The 16,456-nt window shown below is 51.8% G+C and overlaps 4 protein-coding genes across 4 annotated transcripts; 2 read left to right on the forward strand and 2 right to left on the reverse strand.

Moving 5' to 3' along the window:
- Positions 1–1,321: 1,321 nt before the first annotated feature.
- UCRPA7_6519 (putative fad binding domain protein) lies at positions 1,322–3,377 on the reverse strand (the record flags this gene model as incomplete). Its single annotated transcript, XM_007919056.1, has 5 exons — positions 1,322–2,256; positions 2,315–2,512; positions 2,565–2,759; positions 2,810–3,059; positions 3,114–3,377. 5 exons carry the CDS (start codon positions 3,375–3,377, stop codon positions 1,322–1,324), a joined length of 1,842 nt encoding a protein of 613 aa, XP_007917247.1.
- A 1,871-nt stretch (positions 3,378–5,248) lies between these two features.
- On the forward strand, positions 5,249–6,162 carry UCRPA7_6520 (putative short-chain dehydrogenase protein; the record flags this gene model as incomplete). Its single annotated transcript, XM_007919057.1, has 4 exons — positions 5,249–5,737; positions 5,793–5,900; positions 5,951–6,065; positions 6,149–6,162. The coding sequence occupies 4 exons, from the start codon at positions 5,249–5,251 to the stop codon at positions 6,160–6,162; spliced, it is 726 nt and encodes a 241-aa protein (XP_007917248.1).
- Positions 6,163–6,725: 563 nt separating this feature from the next.
- UCRPA7_6521 (putative mfs transporter protein) lies at positions 6,726–8,675 on the reverse strand (the record flags this gene model as incomplete). The annotated part of the gene is made up of 6 exons (XM_007919058.1): positions 6,726–6,940; positions 7,001–7,105; positions 7,169–7,836; positions 7,899–8,007; positions 8,061–8,446; positions 8,503–8,675. 6 exons carry the CDS (start codon positions 8,673–8,675, stop codon positions 6,726–6,728), a joined length of 1,656 nt encoding a protein of 551 aa, XP_007917249.1.
- Positions 8,676–13,114: 4,439 nt separating this feature from the next.
- On the forward strand, positions 13,115–15,929 carry UCRPA7_6522 (putative c6 transcription factor protein; the record flags this gene model as incomplete). Its single annotated transcript, XM_007919059.1, has 6 exons — positions 13,115–13,430; positions 13,572–14,378; positions 14,435–14,454; positions 14,513–14,627; positions 14,680–14,812; positions 14,879–15,929. 6 exons carry the CDS (start codon positions 13,115–13,117, stop codon positions 15,927–15,929), a joined length of 2,442 nt encoding a protein of 813 aa, XP_007917250.1.
- Positions 15,930–16,456: the final 527 nt, after the last annotated feature.

Consider the following 16,456-nt stretch of genomic DNA (forward strand, 5'->3'; position numbering starts at 1 on the left):
TCTACTTACAGACAGGCTAGCTGCATTCCTCCAAACATACGGGTAAAGCCTAATATAACCACTACTTCACAAGCAACTGCCAAACTCGCCCAAATAAGTTGAACATCTCGACCAGCATCTGTTCACACGACGTCCTAACAACTAACAATGACAGAGAGCCATCTTGAACCGAGGACTATCTCCATCGGCTTACCTGCCTGGATTGCCTGGAGCTCCTGCGGCTATCTAATTACGCCAGGATCTCGCTCATAGCGGCTAAGTGGAGACGACAATTGACAGGGTCGTGTCATCCTTCAGCCTTTTCGCCTCCAATTTGTCAACCAGCGAGCGGCCGACACGTCTGATAAGGAGGCGCCAGAGCTGAAAGGATGTAAGCTGACAGGTCGTTCAATCAAACAACCAGAAAGGGATCAGCGTATTTGGACTTATTGCAGTTTAGGGTTAGCGGCCTGACAATGGATTCCAGGGCTCTGGATCCGATGCCTCGCACTGGGTAGTTTGATATCAAGATCTCCTTTCACATGGCGGCCAAGACGTTGCGAAACAGCCCGCGCTTGTCATATAAGATAGCTGATATTTGAAGAGAGAGGTAGTCAATTTCTTAAAGTCCAATGTTTCTTCTTTGCATTGATGTGGCCAGCTGAGAAGTGAAGTGACTGCAAATCAGCATATCTCGAACCTTAGAGCCTTGTAGCCAAAGCCTTTAACACCTCTAGACTAAGCGCTGGGAGACAACAGAAAAGATGGTAAATTTCCTCAACTTTCTCGCCACATAGACGAGAAGTACTAAGACCTCTCAGCGCGGCTTAGTGCCACTGATTTACATGGCCAACGAGAAGCTTGCTTCGTTGGCCGGGTTCCCTGAATATCAGGACCAGACTATCCCGTACTTCGCCCTGGGAATCTTCCTTGTTGTCGCTATCTGGATTCGCATGCAAGTCAATCGCCCTTCGCGGACAACGAATAAATCGAGGCCCTAATCGCATTTTTTCGGGAAACGAAGCAGCCAGATCGTGTAAAGGCTCTCAACGGTATTAGAGTTGTTGAGGAAATGGGCCGGCGCAAAGGTTTATCTTTGAAGACAGCGGCTCGAAATTGACTCGTGTACTGTTTACCTATCGAAAAATCGGTGGAGGGCTTCAATGCGATTCTCATAGTGGGAGCATCGGCCGTCCAGACTAAGTCGACACAAAGGGGTACGGAGTTTTAGGGTTGAATTTAAAATTTATGTTGATGGGCATGATTGTTGTACTCAGAATACAATATGGAAAATACCATTACTCTAGAGGTCTACTCAGGTCAATATTGTGTCAGTCTTACTCTACTCAATCCTCCTCGCCGAAGAGACATCGGGGACACCCGTCCCCTCCACCACCTTCGCGCTGACGACTTCGTAAATAGGGATTTGCGCCAATACGGACGTGACGTGATGTAAAGTTGGCAGAGCATCCCAGTCCAAAGCATCAATCTTGACGCTCGCCGTCTTCGACCTCGCCACAGTGCTCACCTTGGCGCTCTGCACCTTCGACTCCTCCTCGTGCGGCACCACCACGGCATATTCAGCGTCAGATTTCCCGGGCACACCGACCGCGGGGATGTACCGGTAGACCAGAATACCGTAGTCCGCTTCGCCGCCGATGGTGCCGTGCTCTGTTGACGGATCGTCTTCCTGCAGTTCCGGCAGCACGAACTCGGCAAACTGGGCCCCTCGCCATGAGGCGATGACTCTGGCGGAATTCGCTCTTCGGTACATGGTCAGGTCGCAGAATAACTTAGGCATGCCCAGCTCCTCACGGCCGGAGACGATAGGATCACACAAACTCTCAAAGAGAATGGGCATATATGTGCCGTTGATTGTCGTCCCGTCCTTCTTCTGGTACTCGACACCGTGGACGAACAGCCCTAGGTTGAGATACCCTTCGCCGCCGAGCCATTGCATATGATTCAGCTCTGTGAGCGAAAAGCTGGCCAGACATATCGTGTCCGCATTCTTGAATTTGAAGGACTCGGTCGGAAAGAGTGTTTCAAGGAATGTTCTCGAGGTCTTGAACTTGATTGAAGTTGTTCGGAAACTCCTCGTTGGTCCCTCCTTCAGATTCCGGCCGTAGGCGTCTTGCCGCGGTCCGGGGAATGGACCAAAGGCAATCGGCATCCTCCAGTACATGTTCGTCTTCTTAGCCCACTTCCACCGCTTAAATATATTGGCTGAATTATCGAGCTCGTCGTGGCCGAAGTTGTGGTTCGTGTAAGCCATCACTAAGCCGCCGGTCAGCATTAGCATGTCTTGGTATTAGACAATGACTGTCTGTCTTACTGTCAATCTCTGGTTTTCCATCCTTCCAGTCTTTGCCTGCTTGGCGCGAGTATTCTTGGATAGCATGAGCTCTCTTGTATCTTATTTGCTCGTACAACTTGAGTCGTTCTCCAACCGCTTCAGGGGCTGTACCCTTGGGCAGCACAGTCGAAATCGTTGCTGCGTCTTCTATTGCTTGGCCGGCACCTTGCCCCTGATCTAGGATATATTAGATGTGACTTATAAAATTCACAAAAGGAGCAATTCTTACGTGGTGTAAAAGGATGCGCGGCGTCACCAATGAGAGCAAGTTTGCCTTTAGTCCACGTAGACAGTTTTTCCATATCGAGCAACTGCCATACTTTTACGACTTCAGGATTGACCTTCTTTATTAGTGCCAATAGAGCTGGGTCGAAGTCTTTGTAGACTTTTAGAACTTGTTCGATCGAGCCTTGCTTGTTCCACTCTGCGCAAGGTTAGTTCCCGTTTCATGCCCATTGGTATCTCAACACTCACCATCGGATGGAGTTGCATGAGACTCAGTATCGGGATGGATGCAGACAAAGTTGAACAGATCGTTGTCATTGCACGGGTAAACTACAACGCGGCGATCTTGCCCATACCACATGAGCAACGTATTCTCGTTCTCACCAATGTGTTTTGTAACTGGGTCATCTCGAGCAAGTTTGCGCGGTATCAAGAAACGGAAAGCCGCCTTCCCCGAACCGAAGAGCTCGGCGTCTTTGATACAAGCTCTTGTGATTGACTGAAAAACGCCTGTTAGTAGAAAATATGAAGCGCTACTAGGAAGAAAACTTACAAAGATACCGTCAGCGCCAATGACAAGATCAGCAGAGTTCGTTGTGCCATCTTCTAGCTTAACAGTACCGCTCTCAGGATCGACTTGGACCACCTTGGAAGAAGTGTGCAGCTTTGCGGGAGCGCCAATGCCGTCCGGGCCCGTTGCAAGCTTCTTGAGCTGGTCGTGTAGATTGACTCGATGGCTCAGCAGCCAGGGATGTTGCCAACGTTTTAGAGATTCGACTAGATCAATGTCTTTGATAACACTTCCCGTTTCTGACATCTCAATCAGATGCTGCATTGGCGTCGCGCCAAACGTCTCTGCAAATATGCCCCATCTCCGTAATATTCCGTTCGAATTCGGGGCCAGGTGTACTGCTGCACCAACTTCATTGGCAAACCGGGATTGTTCATAGATCTACAGCCGTTCGAGTCAGTGCATACTGCGGAATTCAGTAAGTAGGGGCGCCGCACCTCCACCTCGTGCCCATTTCGACGCAGTCCTAGGGCAGCAGACAGCCCGCCAATACCAGCGCCTACTATTGCAACCTTCAATGGCGAGGGATGCTCATCTACTAAAGGGCTTTCGGGGCCGACTTTTATCGGACTCGCAATCAAGCCATCCACGGCGACGCCGTCACCGTTCACCGCTCCCGTGGGCTCTGCCATCGTGGCTGAAAAGTGATCTGATCTCTAAAAGGGAATGCAGTATCTCGGCGTGTGGGCGAATGTGACTGGTGATCTGTCAATGCGGTGTCTTAGCCGGCTAACAATACAAGCCAGAACGGACGAAGCAAGCATGACACGACGAGGGTACATCCGTTTTCAATGGACAGAGGGGGTCTAGGTATACCAAGCCCTCCCTCCTCCTTCTCTTCCGAATCCTAGATCTACTAGTCCACACAGGCCTCACGCACACACAAAGATCGGCCGAATACATCACCCTATGTCCGAAGCCCACCGGGTCTCGTCATGGAGCCGAATGGCTTCACTCTACGTCCATGTGCCGGGGCATACAGTGGCAGCCTAGCCTCACCAACTCGGCAGGAGGCCAGGGTAGCCCAGCCAAGAGCTGCGAAGGAGAGTTTGGGAAGCATGTTCATTGGAAGCCGTATCCGCGTGTCATCCATTCGATGACCGCAGAGGGCAGATCGGAACAGCCCCACCACGGGATGATGGGGTGGACAGTGGGCACGAGCACAGACAGGCAGGGCCTCTCCCGGCGAGACAAACCGAGAGCGCGAGGAGAGGAGAGAAAGAGGAACAAGCTCGTATGGCTCTGGCCTGTAAGTCGTCGGTCGAGACATGCAGGAAGAACCACAAAACTAAGGGGCCAGGACCAAACAAGCAACAAACCAACAAGCCAGGAAACCAAACTGAGGCGGACTAGCCAACCTGAGGTGTAACAATGGAGCAAACAGATGTGAGTGCGGTGCTCCCTTGGTGGGGGAGATGGAGGGAGGCACACACGGGTCGGATTTCGGAAGGCGGGGGAGAATATGTAACCTCATGCAGATGCAGCCAGGGAGATAGTCCCGGGCCCGCTGCAGTAAGCATCCAGAACCTACCTCTTCAGGGACGATCGAAGGCCCAAATTGGGATTGGATTAGGACTATACGTGCGGGAGCTAATGAGGCGATGAGAGAGATCATGGACCAATCTTGGGGAGAATGCGGAGAAGTAAGAAGGGTCTGACAGGCTATCTGCACACACTGTAATCGACTAACATTTCGACCGTGGGGAACTGCCGTCAAGTGGATGGTGGAGAAGCTAAACAAAGTATACCACAATACAGCAACGCATAACATCTCGCTCGAGATTTCGGTATATGAAAGAAGGGACGAAGGAGAGCTTGAGGTGTTATGCATGGAGATCTGGAATACTATGTGCATCACAATCAACGATCTAGAATTAAACCTTGCCGATATGACGACGAAGTGTGTCTCCTTGTCTTGAAGCCGTTAACACAACCAAACGGAGCTCAGCCGAGAACCCCTCCGTAGCTCGGTATTCGTCCGGCACCGCAATGGCGGGCCGGTGGACTTCATCATACAACCCGGCAGTTCACTGCAACAAAAGCGCGACACACGACACTTTCCAATATCTTGAGTCCTATAGTTTCTGGCCAATCACCATCTGCGTATATTATTCACCATGGCCGCTCCCATCGTTGCGCTCATCACCGCCGGCAGTGCCGGTCTCGGCGCCACCACAGCCCGGCTATTCGCAAAGAACGGCATACGGGTCGTGATCAACTACGGCACCAACACTCAGAAGGCCCAGTCGCTCGTTGATGAGCTATCCCAGGCCTCATCGCTCGAGAAGGTTGACGGCCGAGTAGATTTCCATGCAATCAAGGCCGACCTCACGAAGAGGGAGGATATCAACCGGCTTGTTGATGAGGCCGTGTCGTCTATGGGCAAACTCGATGTTGTCTTCTCCAACGGCGGTTGGACACATATTAGAAATCTGCAGGATCTAGATGACAATGTCTTTGAGGAGGATTGGGACAAATGCTTCAACATGAATGTCAAGTCGCATCTATGGTTGATGCATGCTGCGAAGAAGCATCTGGATGAGACCGAAGGCGCATTCATCACCACTGCTTCGCTGGCGGGAGTGAAAGTCAGTGGTAGTTCTCTGGTATGTTGTGTAATCCATACGCTTGAATATGTCGTCATATTAACGAATCATATAGGCATACGCTGTCACAAAGGCAGCCCAAATACACCTAGCAAAGGGGCTCGCCATTATCGCAGCACCTAAGATCCGAGTCAACACAGTATCTCCTGGACTACTGCTGACTGTAAGTGCCTCGTTCGATCCGAAATCAATAGCTTTGCTAACGAAATCTAGGATTGGGGTCTTCAGTTCCCAAAGGAGCGGATTGAAGCGATGAAGGAGGCGACGAAGCTCAAAAGACTGGCCACTGTTGACGATGTCGCAGAACAGGTCCTTTGTTTTGCAAGAAGTAAGAGTGTGACTGGGACGAATGCGGTAATTGACGGTGGACTCTCACTTTGAGAGGCTGAAGGAAGTGAATATGTTATTTAGGCGTCGCAGCATAGACAGTGAATAGACGATCGAGTTGACCGAGTCTTGAAATCAAACGTCCATTCTAGGCTACGGAAAGAAGGTAATTCAGTGGAAAAAGATGCCGCTAGTCAAAGTAGAAAGGGATGGGACGAAAAAAACACTGGTCCAATTGACAAAAACTTCGACCCCCTGGTTTGAACTCGAGGTGTACGTGTTTATACCTGTAGGTGAATCATTATTGTGGTCGGTAATGCAACAACATGACCGACATGATAAGACGGGAGCAGCGCCAACTCAGCCACTAAGATCATGTGAAATATACATTCTAATTCTACTTTAACCTTATGGAGTAGATGGGAGGAGAAAGTGGTTATTGTGATGACAGGCTGCATGGAATCACTTCCTGGGATCGGTCCAATGCAATCCCTCTCACCTCGAGCTCACTTTTATCATCACTTCCTTTGCTGAACATCAATTTGCGTACTAAATATAACTAGCCGACATTAATCACTCGTAAATTTTCTTCCCTCTTCCTGTCTCACACGACCGGGTGCCAGCCAAGCGTACCGCGGAATAACAAAAGAAACGTGGTGGCTTATTCTCCCACCTCCCGATCGTCGCTCCAATGGATATAGGAGATAATCGGCCAGTGCCAGGTAACATGCCGGATCTTTGTGCCCCATATATACAGAGGCACCCACATGATGATCACAGCGGCGGCAATGCCAGCCATGGCACCATAGGCATTCTGGTAGCCGGATTCGGCCACCCAGGGATTAGTGTAAAATGACAAGAGAAATCCGAACAAAGCTAACATACAGGTCAGTTACATGATACAACAACTTTCTGCAGGGTAGCAAGACAACTTACATTTGAAGCCCATGACCGCCAAGGTGATCTCACCAGAGACGGGGCGGTAGGCATCGATGACATACACAAGACAGACATTCGTGCCTTGTGCGATGGAGAAGTTCACTTTAGAGTGTTAGTATCGTGTTCTGAGACTTTTGGCTAACGTTTTGACATAAAGACACTTACAGAGACCAAGCCCTACGGTTGGGCACATCCAGTGGAGCTTATGCTGTATCCCTACACCGTACAAAATGAGTGCAAGTGGCGTCGTGATGAGGCAGGGAATCATGGCCGGGAGTCGCATCTCCGGTTCACGAATACCGCCATTACGCTTCGTAAACCAATCAGCTACGATATCTCCCATATGACCACCGGCGGGAATGCCGAGAATGGAACCGATGACGGCAGAGATGAAGCAGAGGCCGACCTGCCAGGGCTCGAAGTTGTATGTAGCCTCGAACGCAGCGTCCACGTTGGATGTCACGGCCACCAGGAAGCCAATTGTGACGGACTGGACGAGGGCTGCCCAGAGCACCGGCGGCAGGCAAATAAGGCCCAGGGGTCGAACAACCATCTTGAGGAAGCTCTCGTTCGTTAACTTCCCGTTGTAGACTTTTAGGGTTTGGAGGTATGTCTTCCTCGGAGGGATAGGCGTGCTTGCTTGTTCGATGTCCGACACGGCAGCGCCGGATTTCTCGCTGGGCGCCCTTTGCGTTTGACCTGGTGAAGTGTAGGGCACGTCTCGTATGTATGCAGTTTCGGGGAAGGCGAAGAAGGCCACCAACAGGACGAATCCGACAATGGCAGCGGCCACTTCGTAGATGACTCTCCAGTCGTGGTTGATGGTAATGAGTCTGTACGGCAATTAGATCTCTGTAAGTTCCGACGTCGATTGCCATTCGACATGAAAACTTACCCAGCGATAATGATACCAAAAGCGACGCCGACTGAGAGGAATGAAGTGTACAGCGCCATGATTGTACCTCGTTCATGGAGGAAGAACACATCAGCGATCGTGGTAGGAGCTACGCCTCATTAGTCCTGCGTAAGAAGATGTGTATTTACTGAACGAACATACCAATAGTTTCGGCAGCTCCGGCAGCAAATCCCATGATGATTCGACCAGCGAGAAAGCCGGAATAGGTTTTGTCAAAGATGAGCCAGATCGCACAGGCGAGATAGAGCGTGTAGCTCATGAGGTAGACAGGCCGACGACCGAACTTGTTGGCGATGGGAACCCAAAAGAAGTTACCGGTACCCTGCAAGAGAGCGGTAGTCGTGAAGAAATACGCGACCTTGGCAATGTTCTTCGAGAAGCCGGCAGGATCAACAGTCGGAGGCGAGTCTGGGTAGAAGCTCAGAGTTGTACGCACAATGGCGATGGTAGGTCCGGCTGCAAGGAAGTTACACCACATCATCGCCAGGCAGATGATGACTGCGATCATATGCTTGTACCATTGTGGCCTGAAGCTGTTGTTAGATTCGAGTATTGTATGGACAATCTCCTTTTCACAACGTACCAGTTGAGAGGATCGTTGGGATCCTTGGACGGCGTCGGTATCAAGATGATTTCGTTCGTTTCTTTGTGTCGAAGTCTTACGTTTCCGAGAGTTCTCTTCCTCGTTCTTTCGACCTTCTGTTCCTCTGTCCGCTCCGGTTGTAAAGCCGGGGCGATCTGATCTTCCTCCGCCATGTTGTTGTTATTGTTGGCAAACCAAATAAGTGTTTCAGGGGTACCTCGTTGTTGAGGACTAGTGAGGGATCGTTCCTAGTGGAAGGCTGAGTCCTGAGCAAGTCTACGCCAGAATGCCTGAAAGCATGTATCGATGTGTGTGACCTGATCCTGTGTACTATATAGGAAAGCCAGGTCGCATGGCATCTGTCCACGAGGTGCAAAACACAGATGTCTCCTTGTGGTGCCGAGATGCCCGTCTCGCATAGAATAGAAGCCCAGACCCTAGCAGCATTGGAGGCGACGGCCCAACACCAAACCCCGGATGATGCAGGCTGGGCCCCCGCGCTGCACGCCGCGGAGAGTGCAGGTCACTTGGAGCAACAAGTCAACAACGAGATGCCAACTTTCTGGTGGCCCTGCCCGTAAAGGGTGTTACCAATCTGGGGGTGGAGTCCGCCGCCAGCAAGCACCACGCCCACTTTCCGGCGTGTTAGTGAAGAGCCCACGCCCACTGCCGGAGAGGAAAGATGGACTCAGACGGCGCCCAGCACCCAATGGACCAGGTCCAGAAAGTAATAGGATCGTTGGATGGCACTGTCTGGTCCCAGAAGCTTATTTACCCCACAATTGACCGTCTGGGGAAGATGGGGATGATGTCGAAGGCTATGAGTGAGCGTGTCCGTCCGTCAACGGGTAGCGCTCTCGGCAATCGTGAGACGAGGCTGTGGTTCGTGGCGATCGCAAAACGTCGAGGCTGGCCCTAGGCATTCGATCCGGGTGCCATATCTCTATATAGCAGCTACGCCATACATGCGAAGCAGGTCTGACCAACTACGGAGACGCGGAGGGCACGGCAACAAATATCTGTCAGAGTGAATGTGCCACGGGGTCACACATAGAAGTTGACTAAAAGGAATTCAGAGGCAGGCTCTCTCTCTGCCTGCATGTTCCCAGACATTCCTTCTCCGATTCTACTTATTACTGCGTAATCAGAGTTCGATAAAACAGCCCCGGCCATTTGGGAAATGACGATAACTTGAAGCGGGTAAGCAACCAGAGCCTGTTTAATCCCTTTCAGGCAAGACCATCTTGGCAGAGGCCCCGAGTCAGTGGTAAAGCTCAATTGTTTCCACTCCGTTATAGGAGCTGAAGAGAACTCAGGCCCTTGGATTGGGAGAAAAAGTCTCTGCGCGACGCGCTGGAGCGTTTCAATTTTTGATGCTTGATTGCGCAAGTGCCCCATGTGCATTACAATGGATTACAAGTATCTCGTGGCGTCCACGTTCTGTTCCAAGCATGAAACTTCATGCCTGCCACCAATCTACCGGTAACCCAGAAAAATGACTGGTCTCTTCCCATCAGGTTCGAAGCCGTGGTCTGGACTCTGGTTTTGGTCTATTGGGAGGATGTCATACTACCTGGGTAGGTTGGCTCTCATCTCAAGCACAGGGAGGTTCTTTCCTGACCCCCAGCCATAAAGTCAATGAAAAGCTCTGTGGCTGTCCGGAACATGTCCAACTGTGAGACCACGGTCCTGACGGAGGCAGCGCTGTCAAGCACCTTGCAATGCTAGTGGAGTGAGAGGGTAAGACAGCGGGCGGTGGCTGTCGCATTGTCCTAAGGGTCACGAGAAGGCACATGCAACCCCATTACTCATAAGAAATGGCTCGATCATTTTGTCTTGAAAGCCATCTTCAGCAAGTTCAAGCGAACATCGAGTGCTCAGCCCGCCATTCTAAGTCTTCCAGGGCGTTACAAGCACTAGAAACGAAGCAGTAGACAGGGATATGTTGGGTAGATTTTCCGCATCGCGTCGAGGAGTTATAGAACACGGCTGTTGATTCGTGAGACACTCGTCACCTCATTGTTCTTCCCAGCTGAAAATGCGGCAACGTAGTTGTACATAGCCGCCCTTTAGGGGCCCAACAATCTGCAGCCGATCGGGGGAGCAAATACTTTTCATCTGCAATCGACACACACCTTCGCGCACGCGGGCACCATCGGGGACTCGTTTTCACGTTTCACAGCCTGGGCATTGGACAATGCGGTCGCTTAGGGGCTGCACCGCAGGTCAAGCTCCAAGCCAAGCACGACTTTCTCTACAATGTCGTTGTTGTATACAATACAGTGATATTGTCTCGGCGATCTCATTCATGGGGCCATCGTGGGCGATAAATTGACTTAATAAAGTTATTACGCGTCCTCAGCGTTGGTTGCTGCGTAAGGTAGCAGTCCCTGGCGGGCGCTAGTCTAGGTAGTGGCATCAATACCCTGTCCCCGGGCTTTAATACCACCCAAGATATATAGCAGCCATTGATTAATGTGATCTCCCATTGCGCGGCTCAGCGGGAGAGATCTTCCCATCCGACCTTCACTTCATTCTTTGTCAGTCTTCAAACAGGAGTCGACAGAATGGGAGACAAGTGTCGTTCGATGCTTGACTCGAGGCTGCAATTAGGCATTTTGAGAAAACAAAGAAAACATCAATTTTACCGCCGTGACAAGGACCTCTGAAGATGTGATAAGGTTTGAGGCTTGGACCGAGACACAGGCACCATGGCGTCGGACAGGATACCTAGCTGGCTCCCTGGGAGGGAGTCTAGATGGCCTACTAGTAGCGACTTCGGGGAAGGTCTCACTCATCCCGAAGAGGTAGGTATTGTCTGCATGCAGAAGTACCGATTGACTTCCATCCGTATCTACTTACGATGTATGTGCATAGATTTGAACACGGACAGCGTACAGTACTATGCAGTAGATCTTCACAACTCTCAAGAGCTTACCTAGCTAGGTAGATTAGATAGGATCATCGATGCCTTGACACGGCATGTGTCCGTGTGCGTGCGTGGGAAGAAGCGTAGGCGATGGCAGAGTATTATGGTAGGTGGTGTCTTCGATCTGCGTCAAGCCAATGCCATTCGGGCTGGCCGGTGGTCTTATTCCTCGACAGCGACGGATGAGACACCACGATGCCGACCAATGGCAGTACCCTCGACAAATCCGGGTGTTGTCGGGGATTGGAGAAGGAATATTCCATGTAGATATGCCGCCAGATGCGCTGGACAGGTCACCGCGCGCGGGTAGATCGTAGACAGCAGGTCAAGCACCAGGGCCGTAGTACTGTACAGTACCTCTATTGGGTAGGTAGGCGTGTATGTATGTATGTATGTATGCACAGTACAGGACGGAGTATGCGCCTCGGTAAGTGAAGGGAGGGTGGTGTCTGCCCTTTCCCTGGCGCGACGTCAAGATGGTGCATATGGTTGATTGATACCTTATGCTGCGACTTGAGAGAGAAGGGAAGAGAGACGTGGGATGGGATTCTGCGAAGTAGATATCTTGGCGAAGAAGAGTGTAGGCCTCGCTAGGCCAGATACAGGGCCTGGCCCCGCTGCGAGAGAGGGGCAATGAACAATTCATCCCCGGGGGATGACGACGAGCTTGTGCAAGTCTGGTTTGGCTTGGCAATTGGACTCTTTCCCAATCCCAGCAAATCCCCCCGGTCACTCAGTCAGTGCAGTGCAGTGTAGTTGTGCGAAGCCTGCAGACGATGTTTGAAACGGATGCATTTTGCTCATGTCTGGTCTGTCCGTCTGTCCGTCTGTCTGTCAGTCAGTCAATGAATAAGTTAGCGTGGACTCTAAGTAAAGTGTCTCCGTCGCACCTGCCTTACCCTGCTCGAATCATCTTCCTTACCTACCCCGTTGCACTACTCTACGACACTAAGGTTATCTAACTGCCGTTCACGACATCCGTCGTCTCCCACTTCACTCCCGATCACTCACTCAATCGGTCAGTCACTCAATCAATCAGTCAATAGACGTCGAAACTACCCCGGATTTTGCCTCAAACCCCTCCACTTGGCCAGACCCGCTCTCCGTCGGGTCTAGAGCAGGCATATCCAGACATCGGATTCAGATCTTGGTTCGCTCAACCGGGCGAGCTATGGCTCAATTGGCCTAGCAGACCGCTGTCACCACCAGAGCAGACAGAGCCTCGACTCGACGGCCGGCGATTAATTGACAAGCACCTTTTCCCCGGTCCGTCACCATCGAAATGGCCAGTCCTCTGTCCCATATCCTCCATGCCGACCCAAACCCGGCGCCGCCTCCGCCTGCCTCAGTCAACAACACGCTGGTTGTCGGCTCGATTCAAGCCCAGCATCAACACCAGCATCAGAGCTTTGCGCCTCCCCTGATTCCCTCCACCGGCGCCGCCCAAGGCTCTTCACTTCCCGCCCACTCAACGACATCTGCACCGGTGCCGCCAGCCCCAACCTCAGCTCCACGCAGTCATGCCAGCAACGCAAGCCTTTACCAATGCGCCGACTGCTTGAGGAGGTATTCCCGGCCGGAACATCTGCAGAGGCATATTGCTACTCACACCTTGGGGAAGAGGTTCATATGCGACGTGCGCTGCGCCCGCTCCGAGTATGGGGATTGAGTGCTGACCTTTAGATGCAGGTATGCGGGAAGGCCTTTGGTCGGGCCGATCTCCTCAAGAGGCACCGCTCCAACCACGACGAGAACGACAGTTCGACCAAGCGCAGGCGAATCAACTCGTCTCCCAGCGCCGGACGAGTTGCCCATGCCTGCCAGGCGTGCGCAAAGGCCCGAGTCAAGTGCGAGGAATCCAAGCCCTGCACACGCTGCCGGAACAGGAACCTCACCTGCGAATATGCCTCCTCCGAGGCTGGCTCCGCTGCTGCCATGCACTTGCTTCACCTCTCTGCGAATGGACAAGGCGTCACCTCGGCGCCGGTGTCATCGGCTGGTCAGTCGGTCCAGGACACAAGTCCCCAATCCTACCACTCAATGGGATCCGCCCAACACCATGCTCTCGGCGTTCCACCTCCGCCGCAGATGGTGAACGCCATGCACCCTCTCGTTAAAAATGAGTGTCCTATATTGACAGGCACCCAGCAGCCCCTGGGCGAGGAAGCTCAGCTCCCAACTCCAGAGACCTTGATGGACCAAAACAATTCGGAGGTATACCAGAACAACGCCATGTTGGACATGGCCAGACTGCCGTTTTCGGATTTCCTTCGCGATATCCTCTACGAGCAGTCACTGGAGTCGGCGAAGATGGAAGAGACACAGGGCCTAGCCGTGTTGGACTTCAATGACGATAGCAATCTGGAGCTAACCGACGTCGACTTTGGCTTGCTCGATACCTGGAATGTCGATGGCATGCTTGCCTCGAATATGAACATGCCCGATTACCGACTGTGCGTAGAAGACTCGACAGATATGTCGAAGATGCGACAGCGGCTTGTCAAGGTGTGGACTGAGTCACCATGGCGATTCATACCTGGGAAGACCGACAGCGGCTATTGCGAACAGAACAGCTTGCCGCTACCGTCAGGGGATACGAATGGCCGACAGTTCCAGGAGAGCCGGATGAGGGTCGACCGTGTGATCGCTGACAAGATGGAGCCGCCCTCGCGGGACAAGATTCTAGCCATCGTTCTCAGCACTTGCAAAAGCAATTCGATCATGGCTCGTGTCGCCTCTTCCTTTCCTTCGACAGACGTCATGGATTCACTGGTACACATCTTCCTAGCCTCTCACCTATGTCAGATCTCAGAGTGGATACACTACGGCTCCTTCGCGCTGAATGCACAGTGGCCGGAGTGGCTGGCTGTTGCTGCATCCGCAGGGGCCACACTTGCCCCCGTACAAACACTAAGGAGGTTCGGGTTTGCTCTTCAGGAGGCAGTCCGTAAGTTGGCCTTTGATTGTCGATGAAGTTGATCACATGCTGACGATGCCCATCAGGTATCACAATACCAGCTAGAGTAAGCGATCAGCATATGCACAATTTATATATCTGAACTTGATCTGACCTTTTCACAGTTCGAGGATAATAACTTGACAATTGAGGATATTGGCCTCGTACAAGCTCTGGTTCTCGGCCAGGACATTGGCCTTTGGAGTGGCAACAGGCGAAAGATGGAAATCGCCGAGTGTCGTATGTTTATGAACGGCTTGATGTTTCATACTCTCAAGCTAACGGGATATAGATGTGCAAATTCCAATTGCAATGATGCGTGGCAGAGGTGTCTTCCAACGTTCCACGTACACAACCATTTATGTGGATCCCAACGATGAGGGGGATGTCCTCGAGGCCAAATGGAAGAAGTGGTATCGGAGGGAGTCATGGAAGAGGTGAAGACACTGTCAATTGCTGAATTGAATACTCAGACTAACTTGAATATTCAGACTCGCCTTTCACGCCTACCTAAGAGACGCACAGACCTCAATGACAACTCTCACCAATCCGGTAATGTCGTACGCAGAACTCACACTGCCTCTGCCTGAGGCCCGCGAACTCTGGTTCGCGAAAACAGCACAGGAATGGAAGATGCACTACATCGAGAGACAAGCCGCCCAGAGCAAAAGACCGCCTTCCCTCGGTGATCTTTTCCGCGATATCAATCTCCTGGCGGCAAACCATCAGCGGCTGGATGTGCAATATGCCTTGTCGATCTACTTGTACGGCTTCTGGTCGTTGATCTGGGAATACCGACAGTTGAACGCTATCCATAGATCAAGCGCGCAGTCACCTAATCCTGCAGGCAACCCAAACTTGCTTCTGCTGAGCTCTCGACATCAGGAGTTGTGCAAATCTTTGCAAACTTTTCAGTTGGTAACGTCTGGATGGCATGAAATGCTCTCCGCGCAGGAGAGCCTTCTCCTAAACCTCCTAATGCTATATCTACACGTGTCACTAGATGACCTACAACTCTTTTCAGGCAAGGAAGGCGAGGACCAAGCGCGCAGAGTATATCCCACTCTACAGAATTGGGCAGATAGCCCCGAAGCCCGTCAGGCACTATGGCATGCCGGCCAGGTCCTTCGATTTGCGAAGAACTATCCGCCTGGGCATCTGAAGGATTTCCACGCCATTGCGGTGCACCACGCGGCCCTGGCCCTCTGGACCCACGGGGTTATCACGAAGGCGATAAGACGCAACGCAGCCCACGTCGTGCAGGAGCCAGTGTATCTTGATGGACTTGATTCAACCCAGGTTCACCGATTCACCGGCTTCGGTCAGGGCAAGCCAGTGATTCGCGGCCCAAACTCACAGCAGCCGGGAGAGACAAGCGTGGGAGAGTCGTACCTAGAGGACACCAAGTCCTGCATGGATGTGGTGGAAGAGATTCTCCGTACAAATTTCCATATCGAGGAGCAGTTGCCCCCGATTGTAGAAAACCTCTGTCACTTGATCAAGCAGTTAGGTAATGCGGCTTGGGCAGTAGGCTTAACGTAATGCAGAAAAGGCATTGCCGGAATGGTCTTTCAGATAACTCGTTTACCTATTTATGGTTGTAACAGGGTCTTTAGCTTGGATGGTTCAAGCAGGACTGGGTGTTTAGGCTCATGGGATTTTTCAGGGGGCATCACGATACCATATTCTTAGTCATGTGGGGACTTTACGAGGAGTTGGTTGCTTTCATGTCTGGGAGACAGCACGTCGGATTTTGAGACGCGACTTCGATTTGGAGGCTCAAAATTGCATGCACAAGTATTTTTCAATAACGAATTGTATGCTGATGCGTTCGCTCGTGCAGAGTGCTGTGCCTAATTACAGATTTCCATGTGATGACCACCAAGCCAGACCCAACTAAGACCGCACGTCAGCAGGGCCAGGGCCACCACTAGCTGTGCCCCACGTGGGATGTTTACAGCACCACGGTAGGGCAAACCTGCCTTGCCAGAAACTGGAAATAGTTGAGTCACCAAATTCCGCATATCGACGAGGCTTCAAGAGGCCTCATTCACGTTCATTTATTGCTG

This window comes from Phaeoacremonium minimum (genome assembly GCF_000392275.1).
Source record: "Phaeoacremonium minimum UCRPA7 unplaced genomic scaffold PA7_03_scaffold_479, whole genome shotgun sequence".
Lineage (NCBI taxonomy): Eukaryota > Fungi > Ascomycota > Sordariomycetes > Togniniales > Togniniaceae > Phaeoacremonium > Phaeoacremonium minimum.